The sequence below is a fragment of the Phaseolus vulgaris genome, chromosome 8 (assembly GCF_000499845.2).
Source record: "Phaseolus vulgaris cultivar G19833 chromosome 8, P. vulgaris v2.0, whole genome shotgun sequence".
NCBI lineage: Eukaryota > Viridiplantae > Streptophyta > Magnoliopsida > Fabales > Fabaceae > Phaseolus > Phaseolus vulgaris.
The window spans coordinates 22,746,443-22,763,884 of record NC_023752.2 but is presented as its reverse complement, the minus strand read 5'-3'; the positions used below and the strand labels follow the sequence as shown (position 1 = coordinate 22,763,884).

The following is a 17,442-nucleotide window of genomic DNA, read 5'->3' as shown; positions in this document are numbered from 1 at the left end:
GCAACTAATTATTTTGGTCTCTAAAATTTGGTTTCTATTTGATGATTTTTTTGTAGTGTTAAAGCTTTCGTATAAATGTGAGTCAGTTGTTCTGTGGTGGAAATGGAAAGCAAATGGATGAGACCCTTCTTTAATTTTTCTCTAACAACGTGACAATCTATTTCTATATGTTTCGTATGCTTGTGAAACACTGAATTTGCTGCAATGTATCTTGCTGAGTCATTGTCATAATATAAAAGAGTTGGTTGCTCAAAAGGAACTTTGAAATCTTGAAGGAGATAAGTTAGTCATTGAATTTCACATGTAACAGTGGTCATTGCCCTGTATTCAGCTTCACAAGAACTCTTTGATATTCTTCCTTGCTTCTTTGATTTCCAAGATATAAGAGAATTCCCAAGATACACACTAAAATCAGTCACTAATTGTCTTGAATCACTGCAGTGCCCCAATCACTATCACAAAAGGCTTTGAGATGAGCAGAAGTGTCGGAAGAGAAAAATAAACCAAGACTTGAAGCTCCTTTAATATATCTGAGAATTCTAATTGTTGCAATATAGTGAGCAATTGTAGGCATAGCAAGAAACTAAGAAAGTTGTTGATGGATTGTGCCTTCATGACCGAATTGATTTGTTGAATTTTTGGAGGATTTACGGAAGCTTCAATGGAGGAGGCGTGCAAGGAGGCTCACATGGAGCTTGTGGTTTCCTTGGAGGTGCATGCTAAGTATGGAGAGTGATAGGTGAGGCCTAATCACTTGAGCTAGGTGGAGAGTTGAAGACTAAAGTGTATATCCTAAAGAGGCAAGACAAGAGTGAGAATTAGCTCAATATTTTAGCAACAATTTCACTCATTCATTAATCTTCAAAATACATGAACCAAACACCTTTTTAAATAGCATGAGAGGGTCGGATTTGAACAAGTAGAAAGGGTGGGAAAATTCAAATGAAATGGGTTTGAATTTGGCGCCTAAAATGAGCTCACATGGAAGGAGTGGCATGGTGTGTAACATGTGCTCATTTTTAGGTCTAATGGGTCGGCCTAGGTTAATTAGGAGTTTTCTAGAAACCCTAATTTAACCTAGGTTGGTCTTTAGATGCTTAATCCAACCCTAATTACAATTAAAGAAAAATACAAGTAAAATTTCTATTCTATTTTGACAAGAAAATAAATTCTACTCTACACTAGATTTATGGCTTCTTTGAACATATATTGAGAGGTTTCTCTGCCATCAGTAGTTGTATCCCAGTCCTCTTGAATCTTTTTTGCCATAGCTCTAGTAGTTGGCCCTGATCTTCTATTTGTTGGGTTTGTACTTGGGCTTGTGTTTGGGCCTCTTCCATCATTCCCTCCCTCTTGAAGAGGATTTGTCCTCAAATCCAATGCTTCTGCCTCTTCATCTTCACTACCTATAAAAGGGGTTAAATCCATAACTTTGAAAGTAGTATGTACTCCATATTCTTCAGGCAAGTCTATTTGATATGCATTATTATTGATTCTTTTGAGGACTTGGAAAGGACCATCTCCTCGGGGACTAAGTTTGGGTTCCCTCTTAGTAGAGAATCTATCCTTCCTAAGGTGAAGCCAAACCCAATCTCCTTCCTCAAAAATTATCTCTCTCTTCCCCCTTATTGTTATGTTTCAAGTATTTCTTTGTTTGTTGTTGTATTTGATCCTTAATCCTCTCATGCATTTTTTTAACAAATTCAGCCTTTGTTACTCCTTCCTTATGCACAATTTCTTGTGGATTAGGTAGAGGTATCAAATCCAAAGGAGTAAGAGAATTGAATCCATACACATCTTCAAATGGAGAAATATTAGTAGTTTTATGAACTACCCTATTATATGCAAATTCAATATGGGGAAGGTACTCATCCCTAGATTTGTGGTTGCCTCTCATGATTGTCCTAAGCATAGTAGAAAGAGATCTATTTTTAACTTTATTTTGACCATTCATTTGAGGATGACAAGAAGTTGAAAATTTCAACTTAGTTCCAAGCTTTTCCCAAAGAGTCTTCCAACAATGCTCTACAAATTTTGGATCTTTATCCGAAACTATGTTTTTAGGTAAACCATGAAGTCTTACCACTTCTCTAAAGAAGAGCCTAGAGATATTGTTAGCATCATCCACTTTATGGCAAGAAATAAAATGTACCATCTTGCTAAACCTATCCATAACCACAAAAATGGAATCAAAACCTCTTGCTGTCCTAGGAAGTCCTAATATAAAATCCATGCTTATGCCTTCCCATAGAGCACTTGCAAAAGGAGTATAGAGTGTTGAAGATGGATGTGGCTCCTTCAAGTCAATGTGTTTGATGTAGCAAAAAGTGTGTTTTGCTTTGAGTATTGTCTTTGTAATTGGGTGGTCTTGTGTATAGGTTAGAGTGTGTTTAAAGTGAGCTTTTTGCATCGTGACCCACCTCTTAACCCTTGTCAAGGTGATAAGATCAAGCATAGCGTTTTCTAAAATGTTTTTCTCGTGTTTTTCCAAAATATGTTTTACTGCATAAAAAAATGAATCTGTTATTTCTCAAATGAATAGATTCTTTTATAAATTGATGCCTTGTTCTTTAAAAGTTTTTTTATAACTTTGTTTTGTGCATCAAGTATCTTGGCTTAGCCTTTTATGCTATCAAAACGACTGAGTTGCATCTGTTTAAAATCTCTTTTAGAAAATAAATCTATTCATATGCTGTCTATTAAAATCACATAATACCTTAAAATCAGATAATTCTTTGCTCTCTGTTAAAATCACTTAATACCTTAAAATCAGATAACTGAAATACTATCTTGATGAAGTAAGCAGAAAAATAAATCTGTTCTTTCCAAAATAAATCAATTCTTTTCCTATATTTTGTAAAAAGACTGAATTTGTGTGAAATTTTTAAAAGCTCAATTCACCCCCCTCTTGAACTTTGACAGTATTGAAACAATTGGTATCAAGAGCTAGGACTTGTATTTTACTCAAGTTTGTGTGCAATAGGTCTGAGTTTAAAGTGCTTTTTGCTGAGGGTTCGTCTATTAATAGACCCCCTATGTTTAGTGGAATGAATTATGCTTTCTGGAAAATAAGGATTAAAATATTCATGGAATCTATTGACTCTTGTATTTGAGAAGCTGTGGTCCATGGACCTTTTGTGCCAATGCAGGTTGTTAAAGATGAAACAGTGGTGAAACCAAGATCTGAATGGAATGAGAGTGAAAAGAAAAAGGCTCAATATGACCTAGTAGCTAAGAACATCATAACTTTTGCATTGACAATGGATGAATTCTTCATAATATCTCAGTGCAATTCGACTAAGGAAATGTGGAAAGTTTTGGAAGTAACTCATGAGGGCACGAATGCTGTGAAGAGATCAAGAAAACATTCACTCATTCAAGAATATGAACTTTTCAGGATGCAACCTGGAGAAAACATTGATGATGTACATAAGAGGTTTACCCACATTGTAAACCAAGGTGTTTGACAAAGAAGAGCTCAATATAAAGGTGTTGAAGTGTCTTGAAAGGAGCTGACAACCCAAAGTGATTGTTATATCAGAAAGCAGAGATCTGTCAAAGTTGTCCACTGCTGCACTATTTGGAAAATTAATGGAGCATGAGCTAGAGCTCAAAAGGCTTAAAGAGCAAGAGACAGTGGAGAGAAAAACTAAAGTACTTGCATTGAAAAAAAGTGTACATAATGATAACAGTGAGGAAGAAGAGAATGTTGAACATGATGAAACATTAAGTCTACTTACAAAAAGGTTCAGCCGATTTCTAAAGAAGAAAGGCAGAGATAGGACTTAGCAAAAAAGGAGGTATCCTAAACCAAATGAATCTAATCCTTCTAACTATACTTGCTTTGGTTGTGGTAAAATAGGTCACATAAAGATGGATTGTCCAAACAATCAAACAAAAGAAAAACCATCCAGCAAGAAGTTTGAAAGAGAATGAAGTGTCTTCAACAAGCAGCTTCTCAACAGAAAGTGAAGAAACAAACCTGTGTTTCATGATGAAAGATGAAGGATCAATATCTGATTCGATTAGTGATTTCTCTATGGAATCTGACAATTATGATCAATTGCTAGTTTCCTTCAAAGAAACTCATAATGAGGCAAATAGGCTGGCTGTTATAAGGTACTAAATTGCAAAATGAAAATAATGTTCTTGCACCTAAGGTAAAATCTCTTGAGGAGGAACTGCATAAAGTTAAAACTAATCTTGTAAACCTTGAATTGAATTGTTTGCATGCTTCAATAAAGACTTGTGAAAACTGTAAAAAGCTGGAAAAACAAGTTGAGTATTTGTTGAAAATATTATCTAATTTCACTAAGGAAAGAGATAATCTTAAGACTCTTTTAGGGTCACAAAATGTTGGTTTCAACAAAAATGGAATTGGTTATAATCCTGGAAAAGAAAACAATGTTAAAAAGTTGTCAAGTTTCTTTGTTCCTTCAAAAACTAGTTTTTCCTCTTTCAACAGTGGTAAAAAGGTATATCCTGTTACTTGTTTTTATTGTATGAAATCTGGACATATTTCTAGAACATGCATTGCTAGAAAATACCTTGTTCCTAAAAGCTTGGCCAAATGGCTTCCAAAGGAAAGGTATTAATCACTGTGGGGCCCTAGACTAAAAGGGGCACCATGTGTATTATTTTTGTTTTGTTTTGCAGAAAAGCAGCAAGAGAAACCAATGGTATTTGGACAGTGGATGTTCAAAGCATATTATTGGTGACCTAACTAAGTTCACTAGTCTAAAACTCAAGGCAGAGGGACATGTCACTTATGTGAGACAATGACTTTTATTTCTCAAGTGGAGCCTAAGAATTTGGATGAAGCTCTAAGGGATAGCCACTGGATTCTGGCTATGCAGGAAGAACTGAATCAGTTTGCCCTTAATGAGGTATGGTCACTTATTCCAAGAACACCTGAAATGAACATCATTGGAACAAAGTGGATATATAGAAATAAGATGGATGAGCATGGAGTGGTCACCAGGAATAAAGCTAGACTTGTGGCTAAAGGATATAACTAAGAAGATGGAATAGATTATTATGAAACTTATGCACCAGTGGCTAGACTTGAAGTTGTTAGACTTCTTCTTGCTTTCTCATGCATAAAAGGTTTCAAACTTTTTCAAATGGATGTGAAAAACGCCTCCTTGAATGGATATATCAATGAAGAAGTATTTGTTTCACAGCCCCCAGGTTTTGAAGACCATCAACATCCAGAACATGTATTCAAACTCAAGAAAGCACTCTATGGACTTAAGCAAGCCCCTAGACAATGGTATGAAAGACTGAGTGTTTTTCTAACTTCACAAGGGTATGATAGAGGCACATATGATAAAACATTGTTCATTAAGAGAAAAGAGGAAGACATAATTCTGGTTCAAATTTATGTGGATGATATCATATTCGGATCAACCAATGAAGAATTGTGTGAGGCCTTTGTGGAATTATGAAGAGTGAGTTTGAAATGTCCATGATGGGTGAACTGAATTACTTTCTAGGTTTGCAGGTCAAACAACTCAAGGATGGAATATTCTTAAATTAGGCCAAGTATTGCAAGGACTTGTTAAGAAAATTTGGAATGGATAAGTGCAAATCAATCAGCACACCATTCTCAACTAGCTCCAGCAGACCTGGCATAATGTTTGTTGTATGCATGTGTGCTCGTTTTCAATCTGCTCCAAAAGAATTACATTTCAATGCAGGCAAAAGGATTCTGAAATATCTACAAGGAACAAAAGATGTTGGCTTGTGGTATCCAGGTTATGTTTCACTAAGTCTAACGTGGGACCCAGCTTACTTGGCCCCATCATTACTAGCAGTCAACGACACCCGAGGACTGGTCGGTACAACTAATCTTCAAAATACATGAACCAAGCACCTATTTATATAGCATGAGAGGGTCGAATTTGAACAAGTAGAAATGATGGGAAAATTCAAATGAAATGGGTTTGAATTTGGCGCCTAAAATGAGCTCACATGGAAGGTGTGACATGGTATGTAACATATGCTCATTTTTAGGTCTAATGGGTCAGCCTAGGTTAATTAGAAGTTTTCTAGAAACACTAATTTAACCTAGGTTGGTCTTTAGATGCATAATCCAACCCTAATTACAATTAAAGAAAAATACAAGTAAAATTCTTATTCTATTTTGACAAGAAAATAAATTCTACTCTACACTAGATTTATGGCATCTTTGAACATATATTGGGAGGTTTCTATCCCATCAGTTGTAACATCCCTAATTTTTACCCATATATATAATAAAATAAAAGTAAAACAAACACTATCTACTTAACATATGAATATATATAACTATCTCTAATTGTATCTAAAAAAATATATCCCTTTTCATAGGGATTTTAATATATACATCAAAAGTTTTAAAAACAAACAGAGCATTCAAATTTAAACTATCACATCCTCCAGCTGCTCACTTAGGAGCTCTATTTCCTGCAATCTCATCTGCTCCCGTGTACAACACGATCATCACAGATAAAGAAACAAACACAAACAAATAACAGGGTAAGCTAGTTATAACAAAATTTTCTATAATTCATAAATTCTCATAAAATTTTTCAAACATTTCACATAACCATCAAGTGTCTATCCAAGAAATTCACAACTCATCTTTCTCATGTCAGACTTCTATTGACTCACAAAACATATACACTTGACTCTACTTCCGGAAGACTCGTGTATTGAAATTAGAATCCTGAGACTTGCACCTGTCATACTACACGTTGTGAATCCACACAGCCATGCACATAAACATCTCAATATCTCATAATCTCGTATGATAGGGTAAATTCATATGACCTGAAAGACCAGATTATATTTCAAACCCTAGACAAATTCATATGAACCTCCATCGACTCTCACCAACTAAATAATTTCATCTATGTGATTTCATTATATCAGTAGAGTCAGGATGTCTCATTATGGGCCTAACAGAACAATACACCCTAACAACAATCTCAACACGGTATTTCCTTTCCTGAAAATACTATGTCTTGATCACATTTTCACATCATTCCATATCTCATTTAACACATCAATGCACCATTCAATCATATCATATTTTAAACCTTTCTAAACAATTCAAATATATCTCAAAATTTACTTAAACACACATAACCAAGTTCCAAATATATGCTCTCTAAATCAATCATCTTCTAAAATCAAACAACCACTTTTCATCAAACATCTCTTTTAAGTAATTCAACAAAATATTCAAAAATAGTTTAACTCATTTATATTATCATTCAAATACTTTCAATTCTCAATCACAAACACCTTCAACAACTTATTCATCTTAAAATCAATATAAAATATTCAAAATTAACTATTTGAGTCAATATATTACTTTACTCTTCAAAAGAGATAATCACACAAGCAAAAACAATTGAAATTGGTGATCATGTCACCCCCACATCCACAATCTTTTAACCTAGGGTTTTATTTAAAAATATAAATAAAACTAGCTTCCCTTACCTGGACTTAAGCAGATGCTCACTAAGAGCTCCAACCCGCCAAAAGCTTAAGGATAACCTAACATACACCACAAAGTCCTGATCACAAATATAACTATATCACTAGGACCCTAATCTAACAGAGACTAATTCTGAAGATAAAAACCTCACATGCAAACTTAAACTAAAAGGCAACCTTAACCAGATCAAAACTAACTCAAAAGAAAATGAACCAAGAATGAACTTACTTTATCTGGGATTTTGATCGGGCAATCTCGTAGAGTTCACTATCAAGAGTCCAATGACAGACTCTGATCATCAAACTGATGAGCGAGGAAGTCATAATCTTAGAGAGAAGGGAGAGGAAAGGAAAAAGGGAACGAAAATGAACTTACTCTATCAAAGATTATGATCGGCCAGTCTTGTAGATCTCGCTGCCAGGAGTCTAATAGTGGACTCCGATCGTCAACCTGATGAGCGAGGAGGTCAGAATCTTAGAGAGAAAGGAGAGGAAAGGAAAAAGAAACTTCTAGAGAAATGGTGGTTCTTTTAAAATGAAACTTGAATAACTAAATTTCTATTTATATAGCTTTTTCCCTTTTAATAATAAAATATTAAGGTGTCATTTTAATTGTACCATTTTTACTCTTTTCTCGGTCCTTACATCAGTAACTGTATCGCAGTCCTCTTGAATCTTCTTTGTCATAACTCTAGTAGTTGGCCCTGATCTTCTATTTGTTGGGCTTGTACTTGGGCTTATGTTTGGGCTTCTTCCATCTCTTGTTACACAAAAAATGTTATGTCAGGTCGGTATTAGTGAGATACATAAGTCTTTCAATCAATCTTTTGTAGGCTTGAATATATGTGAAAGGAACACTTCCAGTAGAAGACAATTTTTCATGATTATCAATAGGAGTGAGTGCAGGTTTATAGGCTAAAAGACCTGCATCTGTTAACAATTCTAATGCATATTTCCTTTGATTCACCATTATTCCTTTCTTACTTCTTGCTATTTCTAGACCAAGAAAATATCTTAAATCCCCAAGATCCTTAATTTTGAATGTCTGATTCAAGGCTTGTTGAATTCGAGCAATCTCTTCTTTATCATTTCCTGACAATATTTTACCATCCACATACACCAATAATGTTATAAAAGATCCTTCACAAGAATTAATGAACAAGGAATGATCATTCATCATTGAGTATATCTCATAGAAAGCAAAAATGATGACAGTTTGACAAACCACTCTCTGCTAGCTTGCTTAAAGCCATATAAAGCCTTTTTTAGTTTACAAACTTTTCTTGGTGGAATAGAAGTCAATCCAGGAGGAGCAACCATGTATACATCTTCTTTCAAATCTCCATGTAAAAAGGCATTGTTTATGTCTAATTGTTTCAATTCCCAATTATAGATAAAAGCTAGAAAAAGAAGCAACCTTATGGTGGTCATCTTTGCTACTGGAGAGAAAGTATCAAGGTAGTCAATGTCTTCTGTTTGTGCGTATCCCTTTGCCACTAACCTTGTTTTATACCTTTCAATTGTCCCATCAGCCTTATATTTTATTTTGAATACCATTTTCAACCTATGACAGCTTTATCCTTAGGCAAAAGAGCATTCTCCCAAGTTTGATTTGACTCTAAAGCAAATACCTCACATTGCATAACTTTTCTTCAACAAACATGTTTCACAGCTTCAGAGTAAGTGTTTGGCTCGACATGTGAAGAAATAGACATAACAAAAGATTTGTAAGAAGGTGATAAATTGTTATAAGATAAAACAAAATTTAAAGGATATTTAACTGTTGAAGATGTATTGGAAACATTAAGATTACAATGATAATCCTTTAAATACTCAGGTGTTTTTTTTTATTCTTATACTCATTCGGACAGATTGATCTTATTATGTCATGATCTTCATTGAGGTTGTGGTCTATATGGGAACAAACTTGTTCTGGAACCTCAATGTGTGACTCACAGTTATTATCACTGTTATTTGCAGCATTATCACAAGGTGCAAGAATGGTTTGTGATGGTTGACTCAAGACAGGTTGATCTTTAGAAAACAAAACTTGATCATAAATGTTAGGATTATTAGTTTCATTGTTAGTATCTTGAACCCTTTGATATGGAAAAGACATGTTCATAAAAGACAACATCCCTAGACACAAAAATTTCTCTTGATTGAATATTCAACAAAAAATATCCTTTTGTCCCCCTTTTAAAACTAATAAAAACACATTTTGATGTTCTTAGATCAAATTTTCTTCTATTTATTGACAAAGTGCTAGCATAACATAAATAACCAAACACCTTTAATTCATTAAAATCTGTTTCAGTTTTGTAAAACATTTCATGAGTAGAAGAATAGTTTAAAACAGGTATGGGAAACATGTTTATAATATGCGCATATGACCAATAAATTTTGGGTAAATGAGATTGTATAATGGGAACTCTTGCTACATTTAATAAATGACCATGTTTTCTCACTACAAGTATGTTTAATATGTTTAATATAAATAAATAAATTATAAAAAAAAACTACCAAATCAAACTTAATTTTACCTATTAAAAAAAAATAAAGACAGGTTCTCTTTTCCGTGAATCCATTGCCTCTGACATTGTCCAGCCATTTTTTAGAATTTAATGTCACTTTCTTCTTTACCTTTAGTCTTCTAAATTATCTTTTTGGCTAGAACGTATTTTAAAAAGGAAAAAAAAATGGTGATTTCTGTTTATTAGTTCCCAGTTTGTTCTGCCTAAATTTGTTATTTGGTCGAGTAATTTTCTTAAAGAAAAATATAGATAAATAAATAAAAGGCTATTTTTGTGTGCTTTATGTTCGAGTGTCTTTTACCTTTGTCTTGGTAATGTTTGTTTTAGAAAAGTAAAAAAAAAGTTGTAAATAATTAGTGATTGAAAATAAATAATCAAGGACACAAATATATAGTTAGTCGTTATCAACAGTATAAATAGTTATTAATAATATAAGTATGGTTTATTTTTAATGAAGGTTTTATAATAGTTAGTACCATAATAGAAATGGGAAAAATGAAAACACAAAATTAATAGTAGAATATAGAAGCTAATAGCTTAATAAGCAACAAAATAGCACAGAACTAAACAAAATAGGATATAATTGTAGAAAAAATATTGCATATTTTTTCACTCACTTTGCATGTTTGTTGAGACGCTAATTATCTCACTCCAGCGTAGTCTCTTCAAGAGAGTTCTAATAATAATAAAAACTTAGATGAGATAATAGTGTCATGTGTGTATTCTCATGAACTTGTTAATGTGTGTTTTGTGCTAACTGAATACATTAAGACCCAGTGAAAATTTGTAGCAACAGAGGGTCTACCAATACACATTTCATATAAGTACATTTTAAATTAAAAACTAAATAAATTATCTATATATTATTTCCCCCGATATTAATCTCATTTCTCCTCATGACGCCACATTATACATACATTACCTTGTACATGGATCAACAAGATTGTAATTGCAAGCTTGATACGTATGATTGATGGAGCATCTTGCTCAATGACAAGTTCAACATCACAACAAAAAAATCATGTCCTTGCAATCAATGAAAGACAACCAACATTTGAATAATAGGTATACATGACAACATTAAAGATCATCCAAGTTAATTACATTGTCATTATACCAATGAATTTCAGAAGATTTTGTCCCACAATTACTCTTTTCATCACACCAAGAATTTTCCAAAGCTCTTTCTAGAGACTCCCTAAGATCCATCTCCCACAAACCTAGCCTACATATTCTGTCGTAGGTCTCGTAACTGGTTACCCTCAGGCCATTTGACACTAACTCCTTTAAGTCTCCGCTCATTTCTTCACTATTCATTATGTCTAGAAATTGTTTTGATACTCCAGGTTGCCAGAAAACAACAATGGCACAACTCTTGTCCACCAATTTAACATCAAACTCTCTTGAAAAGATATTATGCGATGATCGAAGTAAACTCTTTAGCATGCCAGCTGTAATACCAAGATTGAATCCCCATAAGAAAACCAAATGTTCACAGCTGATTTTTCTTGTATTATTGGTCCAGACACCAACATCCCCAGCATTAGATGAATCTTGGATAGGGGGTGAGCATGGATGGAATACATTGGTGAAATCTTCAAGCTCTGGAGCCAAATGCTTATTGCCAGAATCAGTAACATTTGGGGAAATTTTCAATATAGAGCATAGCTTCATGAATAAATAGCCTAGTCTTAATGCATTAAGTCCATGAATCTTGCCTTCTTTTACAGTAGCTGTATATACCAACAAATAAAATAAATAAAAACAAGACTTACAGGTCATGAAAATAAAACAAATCTTTTTCTTCTTTTTTTTGTCTAAAATATTTCTTAAAGAAATAAAAAAAACATAACTCAGTCTTCTCTAAATTTAGACAAGCTATGGGGGCATTTACTTTGACTTTGATCTCACTTTTATTTTTAAATAACAAAGTTGTCACCTTATATTATATCGATTTGTTTTCCTGTGTTCAGTATTTGTGCAGGAAACAAAAAAAAGAAAAGTTGTTCAGCGTCGCCTGCACAAATCTTTAATTTAAAAATAAGCAATAAATTGAAAAAAAAGATGACAGTTGCATAATTAAAAAGTGAAAACAAGAAACGAAATTGAAATTGAAATTGAAATTGCACTTTGGATTTAGGGAGTTAGACCGAAAATTCCTTGATGTAATGCGTAGGGAAATTAATTCATGAATAAAACTCCTTACACAGCATATTTTGATAAAAAAGAAAAAAAAAAAGAACAGTGAGAAGACTTGTTAGGAATATTTTGGCTTTTTTTTCCCAAATGGTATAATTCAATTTGGTATTTCGTGAAATGGGCAAAGAATTTTTTTATTCCAGAATTGGGATGTGGAGTGGGACTTCAATGGAACTAGATACAACTGAAGTTGTACATGACAAGTACGACTTCAGTTTAATATAAAAATTGAAATCGTACATGACAAGTATGACATGACAAATTTTAGAATAATTTTTTTTGCCCAGTTAAATTACACCATTTGCGGAAAAAATGCAAATATTTTGCGTATGTTTGTCTGAACCCAGGCAATGCATAAAAGCACAAGTTTACAGTGCTCTGGCATGAAAAGTTGCCCACCAGCCTAATAATGCCACAGTAGCTAATTCCTAATATGAAAAATGAGTTTTATAATGTGAATTAAAGTAAAGTAACTTTACAGCAATAGAAATTGAAAACATGGTGACAGTTGCATAATTAAAAAGTGAAAAAAAGAAACAAAATACAAGAAGTAAACGCCCCCCCCGAGCCGGCTAACTTTTGGTTTCATTTCCTATTTTCATTCTCTGTTAATTATATAAATTGTCGCCTTATACTTTTCAATCCGTTTCTGTTTTCAAAGATTTAATCATGAACAAAGACAAAGAAAAGTTATTTTTAATACTTCTATTACAAATAATTGAAAACAAGAAATAGATTGAAAACCAAGTAGCAGTTCTGTAATTAAAAAATAAAAACATAAACAAGCCTAAGCATTCGGTTTTGTAAAGTATGAAACCATCTAATAAGCATGTTCACGAGGCTTTGCACATAATAAACTAGACAAAATGAATGAAAGTATGAAACCATGTAATAAGCATGATTTTGAATTATGCACTAGAATACAAGTTGTGAACATCAAGAAGTGGTGACTGACCTTGGTCAGGAATTTCCAAATCAACCGGTGCAAAGAAGTTATTATTCAAGTAGGATATAGCACTCGGAATGTTGGTCACTTTTCTCATGGTTCCATGTTTCTTCATCAAGTAATTTATGTCAAGTACATTGGGAAAAATTGAGTGCAAAGAGCTCACAAATTCATCTACCTCCAGTGGAAGTGGTGCAATGAATTTTGAATGAATTAGAGTACAATCTGCATATAAGCAAATCAGAAGTTAATAACACGAAGAAAGTAGACCAGATGAATACTACAACTAAGTTGGGAATTTTCATTTAAGAGATACACCATTAAGGCAATTGTAGCAGATAACAGGTTTCTGGGAAGCAGAAATCGAATCGATCACCTCTCGAAATCCACGAATTTTCTTGCTCTCCTCCTCTTCAAAATTCTGAAGCTCTCTCTGCAGTTAAACTGTAAGTATTTCCAAAGAAAAAAGTTAGGAGGCATGCACAAAGGGTAGACATTTCTCATTACCTCCAATAATTCCTTATCTTCTTTTGAATTTGCCAGAACAATTCGTAGTGCATGTGTGGTCCCACTCTTTGTAGGGATCAGCAAAGGAAGAAGATCATCTGAGTGGTCTACCAACATCTACAAATGAAAAGCCAAGAAACAAAGGAAAAAATAACTGAATCATTTAACTCATACCAGTAGCGAGGTGATCAAGGTTGTATTATTCAGATTAGAACAATTAAAATTTCTTTAGTTAACTATACCTCGAGAATTAGCTGCACTTGACGTTCACTGCATACATCTATTGTCATGCAAGGTCTTGATCTGAACTGTTCACTACCCAGGACAATATTCTTAAGGGAGTTGATAAGTTCTTCTGCATAAAATGAGTTTAAGAACAAAAGGAAGACACAAGAAATTCCCTATTGCAAAAAAATCTGCTAAAGATTTTCTCACCATCTCTGCTTGTGCTTGTGCCAGACCTTTCAAATGTCTTTCTCCAATGTTTAATCCGTGATCTAGTCCTCTCAACAAAAACTGTGTCCGCAACAGTAGGTGATGAAGAAGATTTCACCTCTCGAAGAGAAGGGAGAGCAGCTCCAAGACGAACTTTAGCTGCTGACTCTTGAGCTCTAGATAGATATGATATGCCTGTCATACAAATAAAAAACTAACAGGTAATTAAAAAAGGGCAACCTAGCCCAGGCGGCACCCACCCACACTAAATGAGGTGCAGAGAGTGTAAATTACTCAGTCTTAGCCCAAACAAGGATTTGAAGCCATGACCTCTAAGCAACACAGAAGAAAGTTTATCCATGCTAAGGCTCATCCTCAGTCATAGGTCACCAGGATATCAAGATAAGGGATTCAAATTCCCCTCCGAAAGAGATTTTGACACATTTCGACAATCAGTCAATTGGAAACTTTCAATGAAGATCAAATAGCTCATTTTATCTAGTCATAAAAAACTTGAGCACATCCAAGATTTGAACTGTCTTTCTGATGTCTATGCAACAGTGTCCATTCATGCAATGTGAATGTCAAAATGGCTGGAATCCGGATCCCCAAATAAGTAACAGAACCATAGATCCTCAATTTACATGTCATAGCATAAACTTTCTTTCGACATTTACCACATTAGCAGACTCGCTAAACAGATTATACATTCCAGTATACAGTTGAAGGGACCATCTCTTAAGGCGATCAACAATCACCATGACCAAAGTCCGACTATATTTAGGGCAGAAAAAAAAACTCTTTGTTTCTTTTTCCCATTCAAGAGTATTTCCCCATGTCATGTTGGTTTCCAATCAAAGTTGAGTTTCACCACAGTAGTTCATATAATAAATACTTGCATTAAAAGTCAACAGATAAGTACATATTTAGATTAAAGTTTGCAAACTTAAGTTTGAATGGATCCCATCTTGCAAACCGAGTTTGCAAAATCAGCTTCGGTGTCGGGTTTTCAACTGAAAAATAGTTTTAGGCCAAATATAAACGTTCAACAGAAATACTAACAACACACTCTCTATCACTCTTTTACCTTCGTTTCTTAAAGCTAATTAGGGAGAGGAAGAAGGAAAGCAGGTGAAAGGGAATTGCAGTTAGGTGGGAAGGATCCCTAACCGCCTTCTTTTCATGCAAAATAGCGAAGAAACATGTGGAAATCGGCCATATGTATGGGTCTACTTTTTGAACATTTTTGTTCTTTTTATTATTATTATAAATAATTAAAAAAATAATGTTAATAGTAATAAATAAATTGATGATGAATAAAATATTCTTTCTTTCTAACCAATCAACATTTTTTTTTTCATTCATTCTCATCTATTGATTTTTCACTTCCTCTATTTCTTACCTCTATACCAAAATGAGCATTAAACATACCCTCTATTGTCGGCTGAAATATATTGGAAACTACAAATTCTAATGGGTCCAACATGTAATGACTCTATCTCCTGATTTTGTAGTCTCCAATAAATTTTAATTAATGGTAAAGTGTGTTAAAAGGATGTTACTAGCACTCCTCAAATTTGCCAGAGCACAAGAGAAAACAAGCATCCACGAAACTAGCGGTTTACAACACAAACTAAGTTTGAAGATTCCAAACACTGGACAAAACATGGGATATCTTTAAATAAACTTCTCCGTAAGAAAATTTCTACAAATTAGCTCAAACATTTTAGCATAAGGAGCAACTCATTTTTTATTTATTTTTTTCTAAATTTCTTTCCTAAAAGTGCTGAAAATTTCCTAGCCTAAAATTATATTCATCATAGATCAGCAGCAGAAGCACTCAAGGAATAAGTTCTAGGTTTTGTCCTAATTTTAAACCATCTAGTAAAAGGAATTGAAAATTTACCCATTTTGCGCGCCCAAAACGAGAACAATAACAAGAACACACAAAAGCAACAAAAGCTCACCATTATAGACGCAAGCATTGAAATCAAAGCCCCGGCGAGCCATGGAGGCGAGAAGCGATGTCTGGCTCGAAAAGCTGTAAGCAGGCATCCCCATTTTCAATTCGTCTCTCGGAAACAGCACGAAATTATAACTGCACATTTTCAACATTGTCTTTGAAACAAATGGTGACCCAGTATTATCAAAAAACGAAAAAGAAGTGAAGGTGTTGGGAACTGACGGGTGAGCAAGGAGTTTGTCGGAGTGGGAGACGGAGAAGGGGCAGACTGCAAAGTGGAGGACCTGGAAGCGGTGGGCGGCGCGGCGGGCCTTGGAGTAGGCGGTCTGGGCGGTGTCGAAGGGGAGAGGGCGGAGCCAGGACGGCGGCGATGGAGAGCCGGTCCTGGCCATGGATACCGCCACATAGTCGGAGGAAGAGATGTGAGTCTTTATCTCTTGCAGGGACTCTTCGAAGTTGGAGGTAGTCACCTGCTTCACCTTCCATTTCGAGGACGTGCAGAGGAAACGACGCCGCAACTGAAACACAGAAGCCATGAAAATGGCTGCGTTTCTGCTTCGAGTTTTTTCCTTATGATCCGCGCATTACCACAACTGCAGGAGAAAAATAAAGCTATACACAGTGAAAAAAAAAGTTCTGCATCTACAAAAACTCCAACCTAACAACTCATTTTAATAATATAATAATACGTATTAACATTTTAAATTATAAATAAATAAAGTATTAAAATTTTGAACTATTAAGTGGATTATTTTTCGTCAAAATATCATATGAAAATTGTGAAATATATTATAGGATGACAACTATCACATTTTATATAACCATTTAATAATCATATATAGTTATTATTTTATTTTAAAAAATTATTTGTATTATTTAAATACAATTTTTTATTGTTAAATGAGATTGTAAGACAAAAATGTGGGAATCAATAATAATTTTCCTATATTATAGCCCATAAAAACTCAAGAACTACTTAAAGGGTTAGAAAGTTAAAAGAAAAAAAAAGAACCAGAAATCTACAACTATAATGTTTGGGAGGAGAATTGGTGTGACAAATTGTTTTGGAAAATTCAATTTGAAGAAGTACTTACGTTTAGGAATAAAATAAAGAATATTGTTAGTAGATAAAGCCTCTTTTCCTAATGCAATTCATTCAACTATACAATTTTTTTTTGTTGTTAAAGAAATTAAGAATAGGATAACTATAAGTTTATCATACCACAAATTTATTTGAATAAGAATAGTTTTTATTGCACGGTAGGATAGGTTTAAGATTTTAAACCCTAATGATTTCATTCCATCGGAATAACCTTTTTTTTCTTCCCCTGCCAAGTGTAGAACAAAATTCTCCCATTAGTTTTCTTACTTTA

General features: G+C 34.0%; 2 protein-coding genes across 4 annotated transcripts; both read right to left on the bottom strand.

Moving 5' to 3' along the window:
* Positions 1–8,263: 8,263 nt before the first annotated feature.
* LOC137824770 (uncharacterized mitochondrial protein AtMg00810-like) lies at positions 8,264–8,738 on the bottom strand. Its single transcript, XM_068630447.1, has 2 exons — positions 8,711–8,738; positions 8,264–8,625 (listed from the first exon to the last, which is right to left on the bottom strand). Exons 1-2 carry the CDS (start codon positions 8,736–8,738, stop codon positions 8,264–8,266), a joined length of 390 nt encoding a protein of 129 aa, XP_068486548.1.
* Positions 8,739–10,962: 2,224 nt separating this feature from the next.
* LOC137825820 (poly(A)-specific ribonuclease PARN-like) lies at positions 10,963–16,717 on the bottom strand. 3 transcript variants are annotated; one of them, XM_068631606.1, is made up of 8 exons: positions 16,292–16,717; positions 16,074–16,204; positions 14,107–14,301; positions 13,914–14,026; positions 13,672–13,788; positions 13,483–13,597; positions 13,174–13,389; positions 10,963–11,752 (listed from the first exon to the last, which is right to left on the bottom strand). In XM_068631606.1, the coding sequence occupies exons 1-8, from the start codon at positions 16,603–16,605 to the stop codon at positions 11,100–11,102; spliced, it is 1,854 nt and encodes a 617-aa protein (XP_068487707.1). In that variant the 5' UTR covers positions 16,606–16,717; the 3' UTR covers positions 10,963–11,099. The 3 variants fall into 3 exon arrangements, with proteins under 3 accessions (XP_068487707.1, XP_068487708.1, XP_068487710.1); XM_068631607.1 differs by having other exon boundaries at positions 13,914–14,023; positions 16,292–16,713; XM_068631609.1 differs by lacking the exons at positions 16,074–16,204; positions 16,292–16,717 and adding an exon at positions 14,401–15,256.
* Between the last annotated feature and the right edge of the window lie 725 nt (positions 16,718–17,442).